Source organism: Osmerus mordax, chromosome 14, assembly GCF_038355195.1.
Source record: "Osmerus mordax isolate fOsmMor3 chromosome 14, fOsmMor3.pri, whole genome shotgun sequence".
Classification (NCBI taxonomy): domain Eukaryota; kingdom Metazoa; phylum Chordata; class Actinopteri; order Osmeriformes; family Osmeridae; genus Osmerus; species Osmerus mordax.
The window spans coordinates 15,438,823-15,455,495 of record NC_090063.1 but is presented as its reverse complement, the minus strand read 5'-3'; the positions used below and the strand labels follow the sequence as shown (position 1 = coordinate 15,455,495).

The window sequence follows — 16,673 nt, the reverse complement described above, 5'->3', positions numbered from 1 at the left end:
CTGGTGTTGGGAGAAAACGCAAACTCCGATTCTAAGGAAAATGTTAAATATGTTGAATCCAACATATAAATAGATGATTTTATCTACATTTATAGTTTTTTAGGTACATTTATCATAAGTTAAAGTCAGTTATCTTATTCGGGTCTATCGACACTGTTTGTCAATGGTCGCCATAGTGCGACTGCGCGCGCGCTTGAGTGCTTATAATAAACTAAACACGTATAGATTGGGTTTTACTGTCGCTTTAAAGGGGGCGTTCGGCCACACGCAGTGGGGCTATTCCACAGTCTACTTCCCACGGACAGGGATTTATCGAAAACGAAACAGCTATCTTCTTTTGACCACAACTATATCCTAGTTTTCGAATCGTTCCGGGAGCAATGGGAGGTAAGACAGTGCTATTAATTTCGAGATTCAGATCGCTGTATTATTGCACATCCAAATTAAATAAGCAGAGCATGACAACGAATTGTTTTTCATATGACAGAGGCCGAGACGCGTCAGAAATTGCTGCGCAATGTGAAGAAAGAGGTTGGTGCTTTTTTTACCCTTTAATGTTTTGCTGCTGTTTATCACGAAGTAGTGTGAGATTAAATATTTTTGCTAGTCTCATCAGGGGATCATTTAACGATGACCGCCTGTGTGCATCAAAGGTGCGCTTCTGTCATTAGGTGTAGCCCGATTGAATAAACATCGTATGATTGTCACAATGTCAGGAATTAATCATTGAATGAATATTAAGGCTAAATGCAAGCAGTTGTCCCTTTATCTTAATATAGGAGAGGTATATTGAGCGTTATTGCCGCTAATAAATCGCTACGTACATTTCTTTATTTTATTGAAATTATTCTAGCCCCACCATTAGGCTACGAGCAACTCAAGCTATTCGTGTTTGTACGGAGCTATCGTGACTGTAAAGAGCTGGATGCTACGGCAACCACAATGGGGATAGAGACGACCACCTCCCCTCTGCAGTCACACCATGCTGACCAGTGTCACTGCATGTTTCCTGCCTAATCAATCTTTGTGAGTTCACCTGACATGTGGCGCTGAGAACCATCACGAGACCCAAGCTCTCTCTTACAGACACACTATGGTGAAGCATAGAAACTAGGACATTAACATTGTTTTCTCAATTCCATATAAACCTGGAAATCAAACATCAACATCACAACCCTCACTATAATCCTTGTTCTCTCAATCGTGGTTTATTTCTGCTCAAGTCAGCCAAGCTTTGTTCCAGCTAAGGCAGCTCCAACAGTTTAAATCACGAGGTAGATGTAAGCCTCTCACACAACATAGTAATTTATAACAGCGGTCGTGTCGGCCTTACGAAAGCAATCACTTCTCAGCGCTCCCCACGGGAGGGGAAACAGAATGTTTAATTCATCACTGTGAGGGCTGGAGACCTCCACCTTCCTGTGACTCATTCCCTGGCTGTGTGTGCCCCTCCACTCTGTTAGCACTCTGATATCAGATACGGAGACCCAGAGGCAGCATGGGCAGATAAATCTCTGATCATCTCTCTGAAAGCCTGTTTACATCCGGGGATTTAGTATTATTGGATATTCATACCCCTTTCTCACACCGAATGACCATAAATACGCTTGGTATGTGCTTCCTCTGATTACAAATGCTTGATTGGAATTGGAGCATTCTATCTGTGTGAGTGTATGGTGCAGTGAAAACCCGTCACGTGTCTAAACACAGGTTTTGTTTCAGGTTTTGACATGTCCGTTTTTTGATAAAGATCCTTCAACACTGTATGTCTGAGATCTGTTTCTGATTACTTCTCTACTTGTGCATTCTGTTATCTAGTGGCACGCATGGTTCAACCCTTTCTCTCTGCTATGAACCTTCTATCCTTTTTGGGGATGTGGAAGGGGAAGGGGGGATTGTTTACTCATATAAATCTGTCTGTATCCATCTGTCAAAACAGACCGCTGCCTGAATTTCCCCCTCTCCTCTTCTCAGGTGAAACAGATCATGGAGGAAGCGGTGACAAGGAAGTTTGTTCACGCTGACAGTAGTCATATCATATCTTTCTGTGGTGAGTGGGACTGTGTGGGACATTTACATTTAGTCATTTAGCAGACGCTCTTATCCAGAGCGACTTACATTACAGGGACACAGTACAGGGACATTCCCCTGAGGCAAGTAGGGTGAAGTGCCTTGCCCAAGGACACAACGTCAGTTGGCATGACCGGGAATCGAACTGGCAACCTTCGGATTACTAGCCCGATTCCCTCACCGCTCAGCCACCTGCCACCCATGCAATCAGTTCTATAATAATGAATAGGAGTCAGGTGGCTGAGCGGTTAGGGAATTGGGCTAGTAATCCGAAGGTTGCTGTTTCGATATCCGGCCGTGCAAAATGACGTTGTGTCCTTGGGAAAGGCACTTCTACTTGCCTCAGGGGGAATGTCCCTGTACTTACTGTAAGTCGCTGTGGATAAGAGCGTCTGCTAAAATGACTAAATGTAAATGAATAATAATAGATCATGCGTTAGATGTGATAAGGACTTCATGCTTTTGCATGGGTGAGGAAGTACCATTTGAAACAAGTCACAAGGTGGTCACATTTAGATATTCAACATATTTTTGACCGGAAGTGAGTCAGTGACAGTAACACCTTACCCTCTCACCCCTACACATATGAATCCGGGCCAAAATAACCCAGAAATGACTAAAAGGCCTTTGATTTGTTCCGAAGTATTTTAAATTTTATGACACACATTACACTGAAAACCATTACTAAGCGAGAGAGCTACAAACCTACGCACATACCTGAATACCAAACTGCTCTGATTAGATGTGACTAATAGGTAGGAGAGACTGGTGAATGGTCTCTGATGATTTCTGTGAGAACTCAGTGGGGAGCCAGTTGATTATGTGATAACTCATCCGGGTAAATTATGAACATGTTTTTTTGTGAAACTGTGTTAAAATACATGCTTTTTCAAAGTTACGAGTGAATAATCCATCTCATTTTCAGGTAGAAGTGAGGTGAAGATTATTTTGTTTGTGTGAAAAAACGTCACCTCTTGTTATTTTACTGAGCCCAGCTTTGCTTTGCTTTTCAACCATTATAATAATCTTCGGACTGAAACTGTAATCACATGCTTTTCTCTGGAGGTGTCAGACTCGACATTTCACACTTGGAAATGACAAAACTGTTGTCGCAAGTCTCAGGCTAGTGTAGCCTTGGGCCGTGTCGTGTTGTTCAGGGACATGTGAAAAGATCTGCTAGCCTAATCACACTGGTTCTTTTCAGTCAATTATTATTTTCTCTTCACAGGACACATAAAAGCCCTCTAGATCACAGGCCTCTATCTCAAAGCTCCTTTCAAAGTATCCTTGAGGCATTGCTTTAATTAGGCTCATGACCAGTTTGACATTTAACCCTACAAAGTGACTGTGTAGGTGAAATGGCCTGTCCTTGCACCTCCTACTAGTCCAATCTGGGTACGGTTACGGCTCAAGGCACAGACCTATGACTGTGTCGAGTACATCGCATGACATAATTGAGCAGACGCTTAACAAGCAATGCCTATAGAAAGCACTGCAGCAAAATCAACGACCAGAAGCGCACGGTATTTCGGGGATTAGAGTAAAGTTTTTTTGTTTACCAGGCAGAGTGCAGGTCTAATGTACATTTAGTCATTTAGCAGACGCTCTTATTCAGAGCAACTTACAGTAAGTAAAGGGACATTCCCCCCGAGGAAAGTAGGGTGAAGTGCCCTGCCCAAGGACACAACGTCTTTGGTGCTGGAATCGAACCGGCAACCTTCTGATTAATAGCCCTATTCCCTAACCGCTCAGCCATCTGACTCCCTAATACCAGCGAGCTGAGGAACATGGTGGTCCTGCTGGCCACAGCTGTAAGAACCTTCCCGTCATGAGGCTGTCTCAGGTGTGAGTGCTGCTCTGGAGGAAAACCTCTGTGTGAGTCACCTCCATGGATATCTTAGCAACCGACGTTTGGCAGATTTCAGTCTATTTCTGGTCCTGCTGAGTGTCACCTCTGGACTCTTAATGTCCTCCCAGAAAAGGCGGCTTGATTGATGCTTTGAGATGTATCTGAGTATACTAGAGTAGAACATAGCACAGCATACAACACAGTACCACACAGTACAGCACAGTATGTTCCCTGGATACTAGACAGATCGTTTCATCTATCTCAGTATCTCAGAGAGTTCCAGTAGAGTACAGCACAGTAAAACTGTGTTCATTGCACAGCAGCAGGGAGAGGAACACTGTCTGGTTGAGATTACAAGGAAGATTTACAGCCTCTTCTAACAGAGTTCCACCCACTCACTCTTTCTGTCTCTATTTCTCTCTTTCTCTCTTTCTCTCTCTATATATATCTCCTTCTCCATTCTGTCTGCTTTGTTCTGTCTGTCTCTATCTATCCCTCTCTTTCTCTCTTTTTCTTTCTCTCTTTTTCTCTCTCTTTTTCTCTTTCTCTCCATTATATGTACTCTGTTCTCTCTCTCTCTCTCTCTCTGTCTCTCTCTCTCTCTCTCTCTCTCTCTCTCTCTCTCTCTCTCTCTCTCTCTCTCTCTCTCCCCTCTCTCTCCCTCCTCTCTCTGTTTACAGCTGTGGTGGAGGCGTGTTTGCTCCATGGCCTGAAGCGAAGAGCAGCCGGCCTCCTGTGCAGCAACAAGGTGGCCGCTCTCTTCATGAAGGTGGGGAAGAGCTTTACTCCTGCTGAGGAACTCTGCCAGAAGGTCCAGGAGCTGGAGCAGCTCATGGAGAACAAGTAAGACCCCTCTCGTTTCATCTCCCCTCTCCGCTTGTCCCCTCCCCTCCCCTCTTGTCTCCTTTCGTCTCCTCTCCTCCCCTCTCCTCTCCTCTCCTTTCCTCCTCTCATCTCCTTTTTTGTTCTCTCCTCTCATTTCCTCCTTTCATCTCCAATCCTTCCTTGTTTTCTCTCCTCTTAACCTCCTTTCCTGTTATCTTCCCTTATCTCCTTCCCCTTGTCTCCTCTCCTCTCTTCTAACTCCACTTGTTTGCGTGTTCGTCCAGCAAACAGAACCAGTCCCAGTTGAATAACGACGGTGTGAAGAAGCAGTCCAAACAGGCCAACCTCACACCTCAGGCCCTGAAGCACCTGTGGATCCGCACGGCCCTCATGGAGAAACTTCTGGACAGGATCGTCCTGTACCTGGTGGAGAACTGCAGGTGAGGCTTCACTCACATGGTTCAGCCTTCAGCTGGAACTTGCTTTAATGTGGAGGTATTTATACTGATTTTTTTTTTTTCAGTACATTTTACGAGAGGGAGGCCATGCTAACAGATCCGGTGGACGGGCCGATTCTTGCGTCTCTGTTAGGTATTTATGACAAACCGTCCACACCGCTTCGGTTTCGAGTACGTAGCTGATCAGATAAGAACTCTCCCACAGAATTAAAGTCCAGGGAACATTACCTTCGCCTTTAGCGTGGCCGTGACTGCCCGAGTGATCACACAGATAAACAGTCAGGCAGCTTGACAGCCAGAGAGAAGCTGTTCAGTGAAGATGACCTTATCTTACCGAAGGACACTGGTCCCGTAGTGCAGAAATGTCAGGGGAAAAATAAATAATAGTACTACCAGACTCCAAATTGACTTTCTGCTTACTTTGATAGCAGGAGAATCCATCACAGGTAGGAAAAAAAACAGAAACAGATAAATAAATAAAAGGTTTGGTTTCTGTTGGGACAGAATGTTCGATTTCAAGAATCAATAGTCTTTTTTTTTCTTTTTTCTTCTTCTTCTTTCATACCAGTCCTTTTAACGGTGCATTTTTCTGTGTCCCTGGTTCCTCAGTGGGGCCCTGTGCCCTGGAGTACACCAAGATGAAGACGGCAGACCACTTCTGGACCGACCCCTCCGCTGACGAGCTGGTCCAGAGGCATCGCATCCACAGTGGACACTGTCGCCAAGACTCCCCCTCCAGACGCCCTGCGCTGGTCAGTCTGACGGTGGCTCCTTCCTACTGACATGTCATACATGTGTGATACAATGGATCTCGTTGGCTAATGTTACTGCAATACTGCAAATAAACATTGTCCTGCATCATGGGTTCCCTCTTCTCACGTGGGCCTGCAGAGAAAGAAGAGACAGAGTAACTGTGTTTGTGGCAGATCCAGAAGAGACACTGTAACTGTGTTTGTGTTGGGCCTGCAGAGACAGTGTAACTGTGTTTGTGGTGGGCCTGCAGATCCAGAAGAGACAGTGTAAATGTGTTTGTGATGGGCCTGCAGATCCAGAAGAGACACTGTAACTGTGTTTGTGTTGGGCCTGCAGAGACAGTGTAAATGTGTTTGTGATGGGCCTGCAGGTCCAGAAGAGACAGTGTAACTGTGTTTGTGTTGGGCCTGCAGAGACAGTGTAAATGTGTTTGTGATGGGCCTGCAGGTCCAGAAGAGACAGTGTAACTGTGTTTGTGGTGGGCCTGCAGGTCCAGAAGAGACAGTCCAGTGGCAGCATGGATGACCGGCCTCTTCTGTGGGCGAGAGAGTATGTGGAGTCCCTCCATCAGAACTCCAGGGCGACGCTGCTGTTTGGCAAGAACAACGTCCTCGTTCAGCCGGTGTGTGTGAGGGGGGAGGGGTGGACTGTGTGTGTGTGTGTGTGAGGGGGCAGTGTATGTATGTGTGTGTGTGTCTGTGTGGATGGGGGGGGGGTTACAGAATATATGTGTGTGGGGGAGGGTTACAGAATATGTGTGTGTGCACGGTATATGTACAGTGTGTCTTTATCTTTGGGTGGCACAGATCCTCATCTTCTGTGTAGTGGAACACACACAAGGTGATGATCATGGCTACCCTCTCGTCCGTACAGAGGGACGACATGGAGGCCATCCCAGGGTACCTGTCCCTCCACCAAACTGCTGACCTCATGACCTTGAAATGGACGCCCAACCAGCTCATGAATGGCACTGTAGGAGAGCTGGACACTGAGAAAAGGTGACATGAAAACCATGATGAATAAACAAGTTAATACTTATTACATGTTTTAATATATTACATAAAAAAATAATACGGTTTAATTTGATTAATCTTTTTGTGTATGTAGTAGGTTTGTACATTCACACATGTATTGATAAATATAATATGTATGTTTATACTTTATGTATATTTTTGTTTCATTTTGGTATGTATTCATTTTAGCCAAAATATTTATCCAAAGCTACTTTCGGCCTTTTGATCTGCAATTAACTATATCACATATTCATATATCCATCCATCCATCCATCCATCATCTTCCGCTTGTCCGGGGGTTGGGTCGCGGGGGCAGCAACCTAAGCAGGGAGGCCCAGACTTATTATTGTTATTATATATTCATATATAATAACATAATGTAAACATGTACCGCCTAATAAGACCACAAACTAGAAGAAATTTTAACTAAACGTTGGTTTTTCCTAACAGTGTTTACTGGGACTTTGCCATGACAATTCGTCTGGAGGAGATAGTTTACCTGCACTGTCATCAGCAAGGTGACACACCCTCCGTTTTCTACTTCGTGTCTGTCTGAAGTTTCCTGTTTTCCCTTTTGTCGTTTGTAACAAGTACGTTTTTTTTTTTACGAGTAAACGAGAATTCGTCCTTCTCCTCTCCACTGTTTCCCACGACCTACTTCACCTAGGAGAAGTCCTGGTTCTTCTTGTACCCCACCCGTGTGTGTGTGTTCTGCTGGTGTGAAATGGTTCTCTGTTCCTCAGTGGACAGTGGTGGAACCGTGGTTCTGGTGAGCCAGGATGGGATCCAGAGGCCTCCGCTCAGGTTCCCCAGAGGGGGTCACCTTCTCCAGTTCCTCACCTGCCTGGAGACAGGACTGCTCCCTCGCGGCCAGCTCGACCCCCCCCTCTGGTCCCAGAGAGGAAAGGTAAGGCGTTTCTATTCCTATTTTTCCCCATTTCAATCATTTTTTTCGCTTTTATTCCGAGCGACGAGCAAGTAGTGCATGTAGAAAGTACAGCAGAAAATCAGGGATCAGAGAGTACATCGTTCTAAGAGTATTTTGGTGGTCAGAGTCAAGTTATCGTCTATTTTCCGGACAAGGTGCAAAGTAATCACATCTCGATCCGGTCACGCGGAGGCAACAATGAGGATATCTCAGGAAAACACTCAGTGTTACGCCGTCCTTGTCACTGAGCAGAGGGTGGCCTCACTTTACCTTGTCATGGGGACATCTTCAGGAGGGGTAACGATGAGGAAAGATTCAGGGACGATAGCGTAGCGGAGTCATTTACAAGGCGCTGGGAATGGATTTCCGTGAGGGTCTTTGTAAACAATCCCGGCCGGGCGGTGAAAGGCCATAAACTCTGAGTCGGCTAGGCCCGTGCTGAAGTGTGCATGGGATCTTAATGCGCTCTCCAGGCACATCTCAGGAAATTTGCGAGGACCCGGGTAAGAGATCGCCCTGAGATAACCTCCGTCTCGGAGTTGGGGGAAGAGAACCGGAGCGACTGTGTTGATGAGAGCCATTTATTTATTTCACCTTTATTTAGCCAGGTAAGCTAGTTGAGAACAAGTTCTCATTTGCAACTGCGATCCATCTGCATTTGTGCTGACTGCTGAGCGGGCACCTCCTCTCACCAACAGGGAAAGGTGTTCCCTAAGTTGCGGAACAGGAGTCCGCAGGGGTCATGTGACTCTGTGTCGGACAAGGACGACGATGAAGCCACGGATTACGTTTTTCGAATCCTGTTTCCTGGCAGTCTGACGGAGTTTGGTACGTTTGTGTCAGTCTGGCCTCCCAATACTGGTGGGTCTAAATGCTGTAAGGTGTAGACATAAGAATGATATCCTCTTTTCCAGCCCTCCGTCGCTCACACATACACTCACACACATACACTCACACACACACTGACACACATATGTAATTACATCTTGGGTGTTCATGTTGTTGTGTGATAATATGGAATGCAGTTTTTCCATTTTCTTCTTATTATGTTGAGTTAATTTCTCATTGTCTCACTTGTCTACCTAGCCTTTGTGTGTTGCTCTGTCAACCCCCCTCAGCGGTTACCTTGGGAACAGTCACTCTGTGAGACCATGCATGGGTATCCAGTTGTGTTTGTCACACATCCATCCTCTGCCTTGGTTTGTTGCTGTTCTCCATGTTTTTATTTGATTTATTGTCAAATACAACTTTTTAATTTCATGACTAATAGTTCACCCAAATTTTGATGTTGACTTTCAACTTTTTGATAAGGATGATGATGATGAGGACAATGATGGATGATGATTGAGGATGATGATCATGGATGAGGAGGATGAGGATTATGAATAAGGATGAGGATGATGATTACAATAACATGGAAGACAATGTTGATGACGGTGATTCCTGTCCATGTCCAGTGGCTCCAGAGCTGGTGGATCAGGGCGTGAACATGTGGCACCCCACGCCCAGGAAGTCTTCCTGCTCCTCCTGCTCCCAGAACGGCTCCTCGGATGGATCCCTGCCCAACGGCTGCAACCAAGACAGGCAAGCAGGGCCACAAGCAGGGCCACAAGCAGGGCCACAAGCAGGGCCACAAGCAGGGCCACAAGCAAGGGCCACAAGCAAGGGCCACAAGCAGGGCCACAAGCAAGGCCACAAGCAAGGCCACAAGCAGGGCCACAAGCAGGGCCCACAAGCAAAGCCCACAAGCAAAGCCCACAAGCAAAGCCCACAAGCAGGGCCACAAGCAGGGCCACAAGCAGGGCCACAAGCAGGGCCACAAGCAGGGCCACAAGCAGGGCCACAAGCAGGGCCACAAGCAGGGCCACAAGCCCAAACACATCTCTAGCAATGGCTACAATTCCGTTTTCCATTACACAAAAGATATTAAGTCTACACACATGAGGAGGTGAGAATTATTTTGTGTTTTTCTTCACAGGGCTCCCTTGAAACTGCTCTGTGACACGATGAAGTACCAGATCATTTCCCGGGCTTTTTACGGCTGTGAGTTCTTCGCTCTCGTGCTAGTTTATTAGTTATTATTTTTAACAATTGCAATGATATTACATATGAACATACCCCAAAGATGGCAGAGTCAAGCCTTCAGCTTCAATAGCAAGTTTCTTCCTGTCCCATTGCAGGGCTTGCGTACTGTCGCCACCTGTCCACCGTCCGTACCCACCTCTCTGCTCTGGTCAACCCCACCATGGTGGACCCAGACCTGCCTCACGACTGCAGAGCTGGGCTCTCGGTGGAGGTCTGGAAAGGGTTCCTCCTCGACTGCTCTGTAAGACCTACCGGCTACTTTACGGTGTAGGGAGGGGGGGGTGGGGTGGGAGGGGTTCTAACCTGCAACCTCTAGATCAGCAGTCGGATGCTCTAACCACTAAGCTATACCCTCACCGTGTTTTTATCTGATGCTAAAAACACATGACATGACCCCAAAACTGTGTTCTGCTTCAATAGTCATGAGAGCAATGTCATGAATGGTTGCTTGTTTATAGGCTCCCATATGGAAGACTAACTACAAATAATACACCTTTTTGAGTCTGTATGTGTTTGCGAAATGTTTTACATTTACAAGCGTGACATGCGGTCTTGTAAATGTAACGCTTCCTCATATTTTATGTATGACTCCACACACAAGATTGGCTAGACATGTGCTTCCATGTGACTGTTTGCGTGACTAACCTTAATCAAACCCCGAGTTCACGTACAGCAGCAGTTTGATTTCACGTACAGCTTTTTGTGTGCCGGACCCTGACTGAACTTGTGGTGATCCCGTTTTCTTCGGCAGGCCTACGATGAACAGGAGCTCATGAGGCGGGTGTATTTCGGGGGCGTGGACCCGACACTACGGAGAGAGGTGTGGCCCTTCCTCCTGGGACACTACCACTTCTCCATGACGCACAAGCAGAGGACAGAGGTGGGCTCCGAAACGAGACCATTCACGATGTTGCCCTGATGACAAGATGCTGTTTTGTTATGCTGTACTACAGTGTGTGATATTATATGTACAATTGTGTTTTCGTGGCACTGTGCCATTTAATATTGTAGTTGAAATGTTGAGATTGTTGAACTGTAGTTGAGATTATTATGGTAGGGTTGATGATAGGGTTATGGTTGCTTTATGCCTGGTAGCTGAGATGTTATTACTGCACTGTTCCTTGTAAAATACAGACGGTTGCTTGGCTATAATCATCAAAACACTGTGCACTGATTTTCTGTGGTACTTTCTTCTTGCACTATTTGTATACCGCTTTCTACTAAATGAAGAAAATATAAATGTAAAATGTAAATGTGATGAAAGCCAAACTACGAGCCGAACCAGGAAGTGACACTGCGTCTGTGTCTCTGCAGGTGGACGAGCAGGTGAAAGCCAGCTACCAGCAGACCGTGGAGGAGTGGCGGGGCTGTGAGTCCATCGTCAAGCAGAGGGAGAGCGAGAAGCACGCGGAGGCCCTGGCGAGGTGCTCCTCTGGGACCAGGTGCTCCTCTGGGGCCAGCGTGGAGAGAGGCGTGATGCAGCGAGACTCCACCCTCAGCGCTGACGTATGGCAGCCACCATCATGACATGAGCAGTTTAGATTATGTATAGATATGCAGATCTATCTCTATCTCTCTTCCTCTATTTCTATTCTGTCTGCTGGGAAAGTAGAATTCTGTTTTTTCATTTATTCTGTTTGCTTGATTGTTGTTGTTTCCTGGTTAATGTTTGACTCCTCCCACACCAGAGCATCAGTCTAGACCGCCAGAACGCCCATTCCCAGACTGACTCCAACAGTAGCATGCAGGTGGGGGGGCTCTTGTCACCATGGTAACTACGATTACAAGCACAGTACAAGATAAACATAAACATCTTCATAAACATCTACATGTTCCCTGACCAGGTATTTGGGTCTGTCGAGGAAGTGGATCAGATTGAATCGGAGACCAGGCCCGAAGAAGCCAAGCCCGACAGCCCCATGAAGGACATCCCAGATGTCATCCCAAACGTGGACTCCAATTCTGGGGACAGCTGCTCCTGTGAGCCCCCTGTGTCTGGCCTGTCGGATCCACCCCCAGGCCCAGACTGCGTGATCACTGCCTCTCCTCCGGCCGTCATCCCCACATCTCCTCGGCCGACAGTAGAGACCCCAGGGGAGCTGCGGGAAGGGGAACCCTCCCTAGAAGCCAAGGCTGGGTCACCGCCAGCGGAAACTCCTCTCCCAGTCACCAGAGTAGAGAAGGACCAGGACGTGCTGACGCAGGTCGAAGAAGAAGCTGATAAGAAAGAAGAGTCCAGAGACTGGGAGAACGAAGTGGTCCAACACTCGGAACTCGAGGGAATCCAGGAAACTCCGGGGAGCGTCGAAGAAGAGGATCCTGTCAAAGAAGCCGGGAAGGCACCCGGAACGTCCGAGATGGAAGTATACAAAGCCAAACGGTTGTCTAAAGGTTTTGACGCAGATGACGCAATTCACCCAGTAAGAGCAGCTCCAGAGAATGTTCTGAGACTAGAGACCGAAGTGTCGAATGAGTACATTCAAGCTCCTCCACTTGGGCAGACGATGGGAATTATAACACAAGTAAGAAAAACCACAGACAAAGAATCTCTCTGCCGGTCTCCAACAGAAAAACCCAAAGATCCTTTGGTAGAAGAAAAAGCAGAGGTTACCAAAAAAGCAGAGAAGCCAAGTTCCTCTGGAATTGACAAAGTCAAAGACGTCGAACCCCGTCAGACAACTGAGACTTTGAGCGGCGAGAAAGACGAGAAGGACGCTGGAACCGACGTCTCTGAAAAAGCCCAAACCAAAACCCCTGATTCTGTCAGAACCGCACCGCCTGAGACAAACGCTTTCAGAGCAACAGACGTGACGTTAGCTTTAGCCTCAGAGCAGCTTGGTCCTACTGAATCTCCCACGCACAGCCTGGACACATCCCAACCCAGAACAAGCACACACGAGGCACCTCAATCCAAGCGGTCTCCAGATACGGCGGACTCCGACGACTCCCCCTCCGCTCTGGAGATGGAGGACATTCCCATGGCCCTGGGGGGTTGTCTGACCATGGGGGATGTGTGGGCCAGGCCCCTGGCAGGCCTGGCTGCCCCCTCGGTCTCCCTGGGCCTGGGGGTGAAAGCCCTGGAGATCCTGCCAGACCCAGGCTGCAGTACCACCCCTGAGGGGACGGACACGGCCCTGTCTGAAGAGGAGCCGGAGATGGAGAGCCTTTTCCCTCTTCCGGAGATGGAGGAAGTAGGGGAGAGGATCCAACATGTGGAGCAATCTCTAACGCCTCCTGGAGTAGTCCCATACTCGGTATGCACCATGTGACAGGAACCACTAGTGCTTCTCATGGTTGACTTTGATTTGCTAACTGAATTGATGTGATGGCTTTTGTATTGTACTTGATGGTAGGCAATTGTTTCTCACTTTGTTGTAGCAGGAACAACTAGATCTGTACTTGATCAACCTGCATCGCATTGATAAAGACGTCAGACGGTGTGACAGGACATTTTGGTACTTCACCCCAGCCAACCTGGAAAAACTGCGTAACATCATGTGCAGGTTCGCTAGCAGTTTGCTATAAGGACTCTGTTACTGTTATTTCATTGCCAGTTAACAGATAACACAATAACACATGTTTTTGTTGTTGCAGTTATGTCTGGCAGCACCTAGAGATTGGTTATGTCCAAGGCATGTGTGATCTGCTGGCCCCCCTTCTGGTTATTCTGGATGACGGTCAGATCGATTATTCTTTGCTGTTTTTCTATGTGATTAACCCTCGTGCTGCCTTCGGGTCACATGACCCAAAGGTTCATAACGAACCATCGTTGTGTTTACCCAATTTTACCCAATACAAAAACAAATAAAAATAATTTTCTTTTAACCTTCGCAATGTGGGGGGTCTGAGACAGCCCAACGGTTAAAAGAAAATGCTTCACTTTGTTTTTGTATGCGGTAAAGTTGTCGCAATACGACAGTGGGTCACAATGACTGATGGGTCAGAACGACCCGAAGATAACACAAGGGTTAAAACTCTTTTGTCTTCTTTCCTAGAAGTGGGCAGATGAGTCATTTGATATTGTGTGTGTGTGTGTGTTTGCGTTTCTTAGAGGTCATGGCATTCAGCTGTTTCTCCGAACTCATGAAGCGGATGAATCAGAATTTTCCCCATGGAGGGGCCATGGACTCACACTTTGCCAACATGCGTTCACTCATCCAGGTAGAACGTGTGCACTCGCACTCAAACTTAGGGAGTCAGGTGGCTGAGCGGTTAGGGAATCGGGCTAGTAATCTGAAGGTTGCCAGTTCGATTCCCCGCCGTGCCAAAATGACATTGTGTCCTTGGGCAAGGCACTTCACCCTACTTTCTTCGGGGGGAATGTCCCTGTACTTACTGTAAGTCGCTCTGGATAAGAGCATCTGCTAAATGACAATGTAAAATGTAAATGTAACTTTACTAGTAAGGACATTTGGTAAGGATAGTTATGACGATATAATGATGTGTTATTTTGTTTACTGTGTCTCCTATTACTTTGTTGATGTGTTACTTTGTTGTGACAGCTGTTCTACTTTGTTCTCTCTGCCAGATCCTCGATTCCGAGTTGTTTGAACTGATGCAGCAGAATGGAGACTACACACACTTTTACTTCTGCTACCGCTGGTTTCTACTAGACTTCAAAAGAGGTAAACACGAGTGTTGACGGCTGTGAATGCAGGGAAATAAAAATGCGTTGTTAAACGTCACGTGACTCGCATCTCTCACATGCAATACCGATATTGCATAGGAAAACTTTATGTTTTCTAACCCGGGCACTTGCCTCCTACTTGTCTCTCCCCAGAGATGGTGTATGATGACGTGTTTTCTGTGTGGGAGACTATCTGGGCGGCCAAGCACACCTCCTCTGGAAACTTTGTCCTCTTCATCGCTCTGGCGCTGGTCGAAATGTACAGGGACATCATCCTAGAAAACAACATGGACTTCACAGACATCATTAAGTTCTTCAACGGTGAGCCTAGAAGATTACTTTCTCAATGTGTTAATTAGAGATGTCCAAAAACCAGGGTTCCCCACACCTATTGTGTTGTGATACCGTCTTGTGCCTGGTAGCTGAGATGTTATTTTGCACTGTGCCTGGTGAATTACAGGCCATTCTGAACTCTTCTGTAATATTCAGACCGTTCCTTAACTAAACTCTAACCATCAACATAATGATAGAACTGATCCTTGATTTTCTGCAGCACTTTCGATGTGTACTTTTTGTATGTCACTTTGGATAAAAGCTACATTTGACTTGTTAAATTATTATTATTATCCCTATGAACTGTCACTTGACACTGTGTTCTGTTTCCAATTTTTTCCCAGAAATGGCAGAACATCACAATGTCCAGCAGGTCCTGATGATGGCCAGAGATCTGGTCCACAAAGTACAGACCCTCATTGAGAACAAGTGATCCAGCATGCAGTTGTTCATTCCCTGTCACTCTATGTGTAAAGTTGTGAAAATTGTGGCACACATAATGCTCATGTACTTTAGGGATACCCTATATATTTATAAAAGTGAAACCAATATTCAGCAAATGGTGAGGGATATAGTGGCCGTGTTAATATCTATCAATATTTTTTTTGTTTTATCCTGAAATGGCCAGGTGGCAGATCTGGAAATGTATATCATACCATGATCATTGCACAACAGTGTTTCCAAATGTTTTCAGGTAGTACTAACAGTCAGCGATTACTTTATTAATAAATGGAATTGTTTACCTAGTGTATGTAGGCCTGCCTGGTGAACAACTATCTTTGCACATTGCTTCAGGGTGTTTCAGTATTAGTTTTGCCTTAAATCAAGTTATTTTGTTCAGGGATATTGCTGTCAAACAGAACCAAATGATTACATTTTGCAGACCTCTTTTGTGTTTAGCAAACTCTTTTCATCCAAAAGCAACATAGAAATAGTGCACATAGATAATACAGCTGAAAGTCGAGGATCAAAAGTACATTTCTAACAGTATTTCAGTGGTCAGAATAAAGGAACTGTTTGTATTTACTAGGTACAGCAAACCGCAAAGTAACCATAACTTGTAACTCGTAATTGATTTTGTTTGTATATTGGCATCATGTAGCTGTGAGCTAGACCGGTATTGAACAGAACTGCAGGAGAATAGCTTGCATCTCTATCAACTAGGAAGAAATCTGTCCCCATGGCTGTTCCTGAAAACCAACATATTGTGTCACCTAGCAACAGTGTTTCTGTGTCCGTGCTTCTGTCTCAGCAGAAAATATCTTCTCACGTCTTTGCATCGCTGATTGTGAAAATGTAATTTGTGGTCGATAACTGAATTGTAAACACATGACGTTCAAAAGTAATCTGTGAGTTGCACAAAGTAAGATATTTGTTTATTCTGAGACGAAAATAATGCTGTCTGCACATGGGAGGTTTCTCATTGAAACGAGATTAATAGACAAAGTTAGAAAAGAATAACTAAATGGAAAGAAAACTCTTATTTTTTCAATGTCTTCTTAAAATTGTGTAATTATTACTTTGCTGTGTATTAAACAATCAGTATATTTTGCAATCATCATGGTGTATAGTGTTTGGTCACAGGTTGTGTATTTATAACTTTAAAACCATGAACGTTGTCAAATGTCATACATTAATGAACTCACAATTGTTTTAGGCTTACATATTTTAAGTGGAATTTGATGAAAGACGAGAGAATCTTTGGGAGGAAAAACAGTTTTTGGGTGAAATA

The 16,673-nt window shown here is 45.7% G+C and overlaps 1 protein-coding gene across 1 annotated transcript; it reads left to right on the top strand.

Moving 5' to 3' along the window:
- Nucleotides 1-480: 480 nt before the first annotated feature.
- On the top strand, nt 481-16,499 carry sgsm1b (small G protein signaling modulator 1b). The gene is made up of 24 exons (XM_067249705.1): nt 481-531; nt 1,975-2,050; nt 4,600-4,762; nt 5,029-5,184; nt 5,268-5,335; nt 5,812-5,954; nt 6,446-6,577; nt 6,829-6,953; nt 7,419-7,486; nt 7,712-7,875; nt 8,595-8,724; nt 9,354-9,480; nt 9,875-9,939; nt 10,077-10,222; nt 10,733-10,861; nt 11,296-11,487; nt 11,670-11,729; nt 11,826-13,235; nt 13,360-13,484; nt 13,576-13,658; nt 14,033-14,142; nt 14,510-14,606; nt 14,762-14,929; nt 15,286-16,499. The coding sequence occupies exons 1-24, from the start codon at nt 481-483 to the stop codon at nt 15,372-15,374; spliced, it is 4,077 nt and encodes a 1,358-aa protein (XP_067105806.1). The 3' UTR covers nt 15,375-16,499.
- Nucleotides 16,500-16,673: the final 174 nt, after the last annotated feature.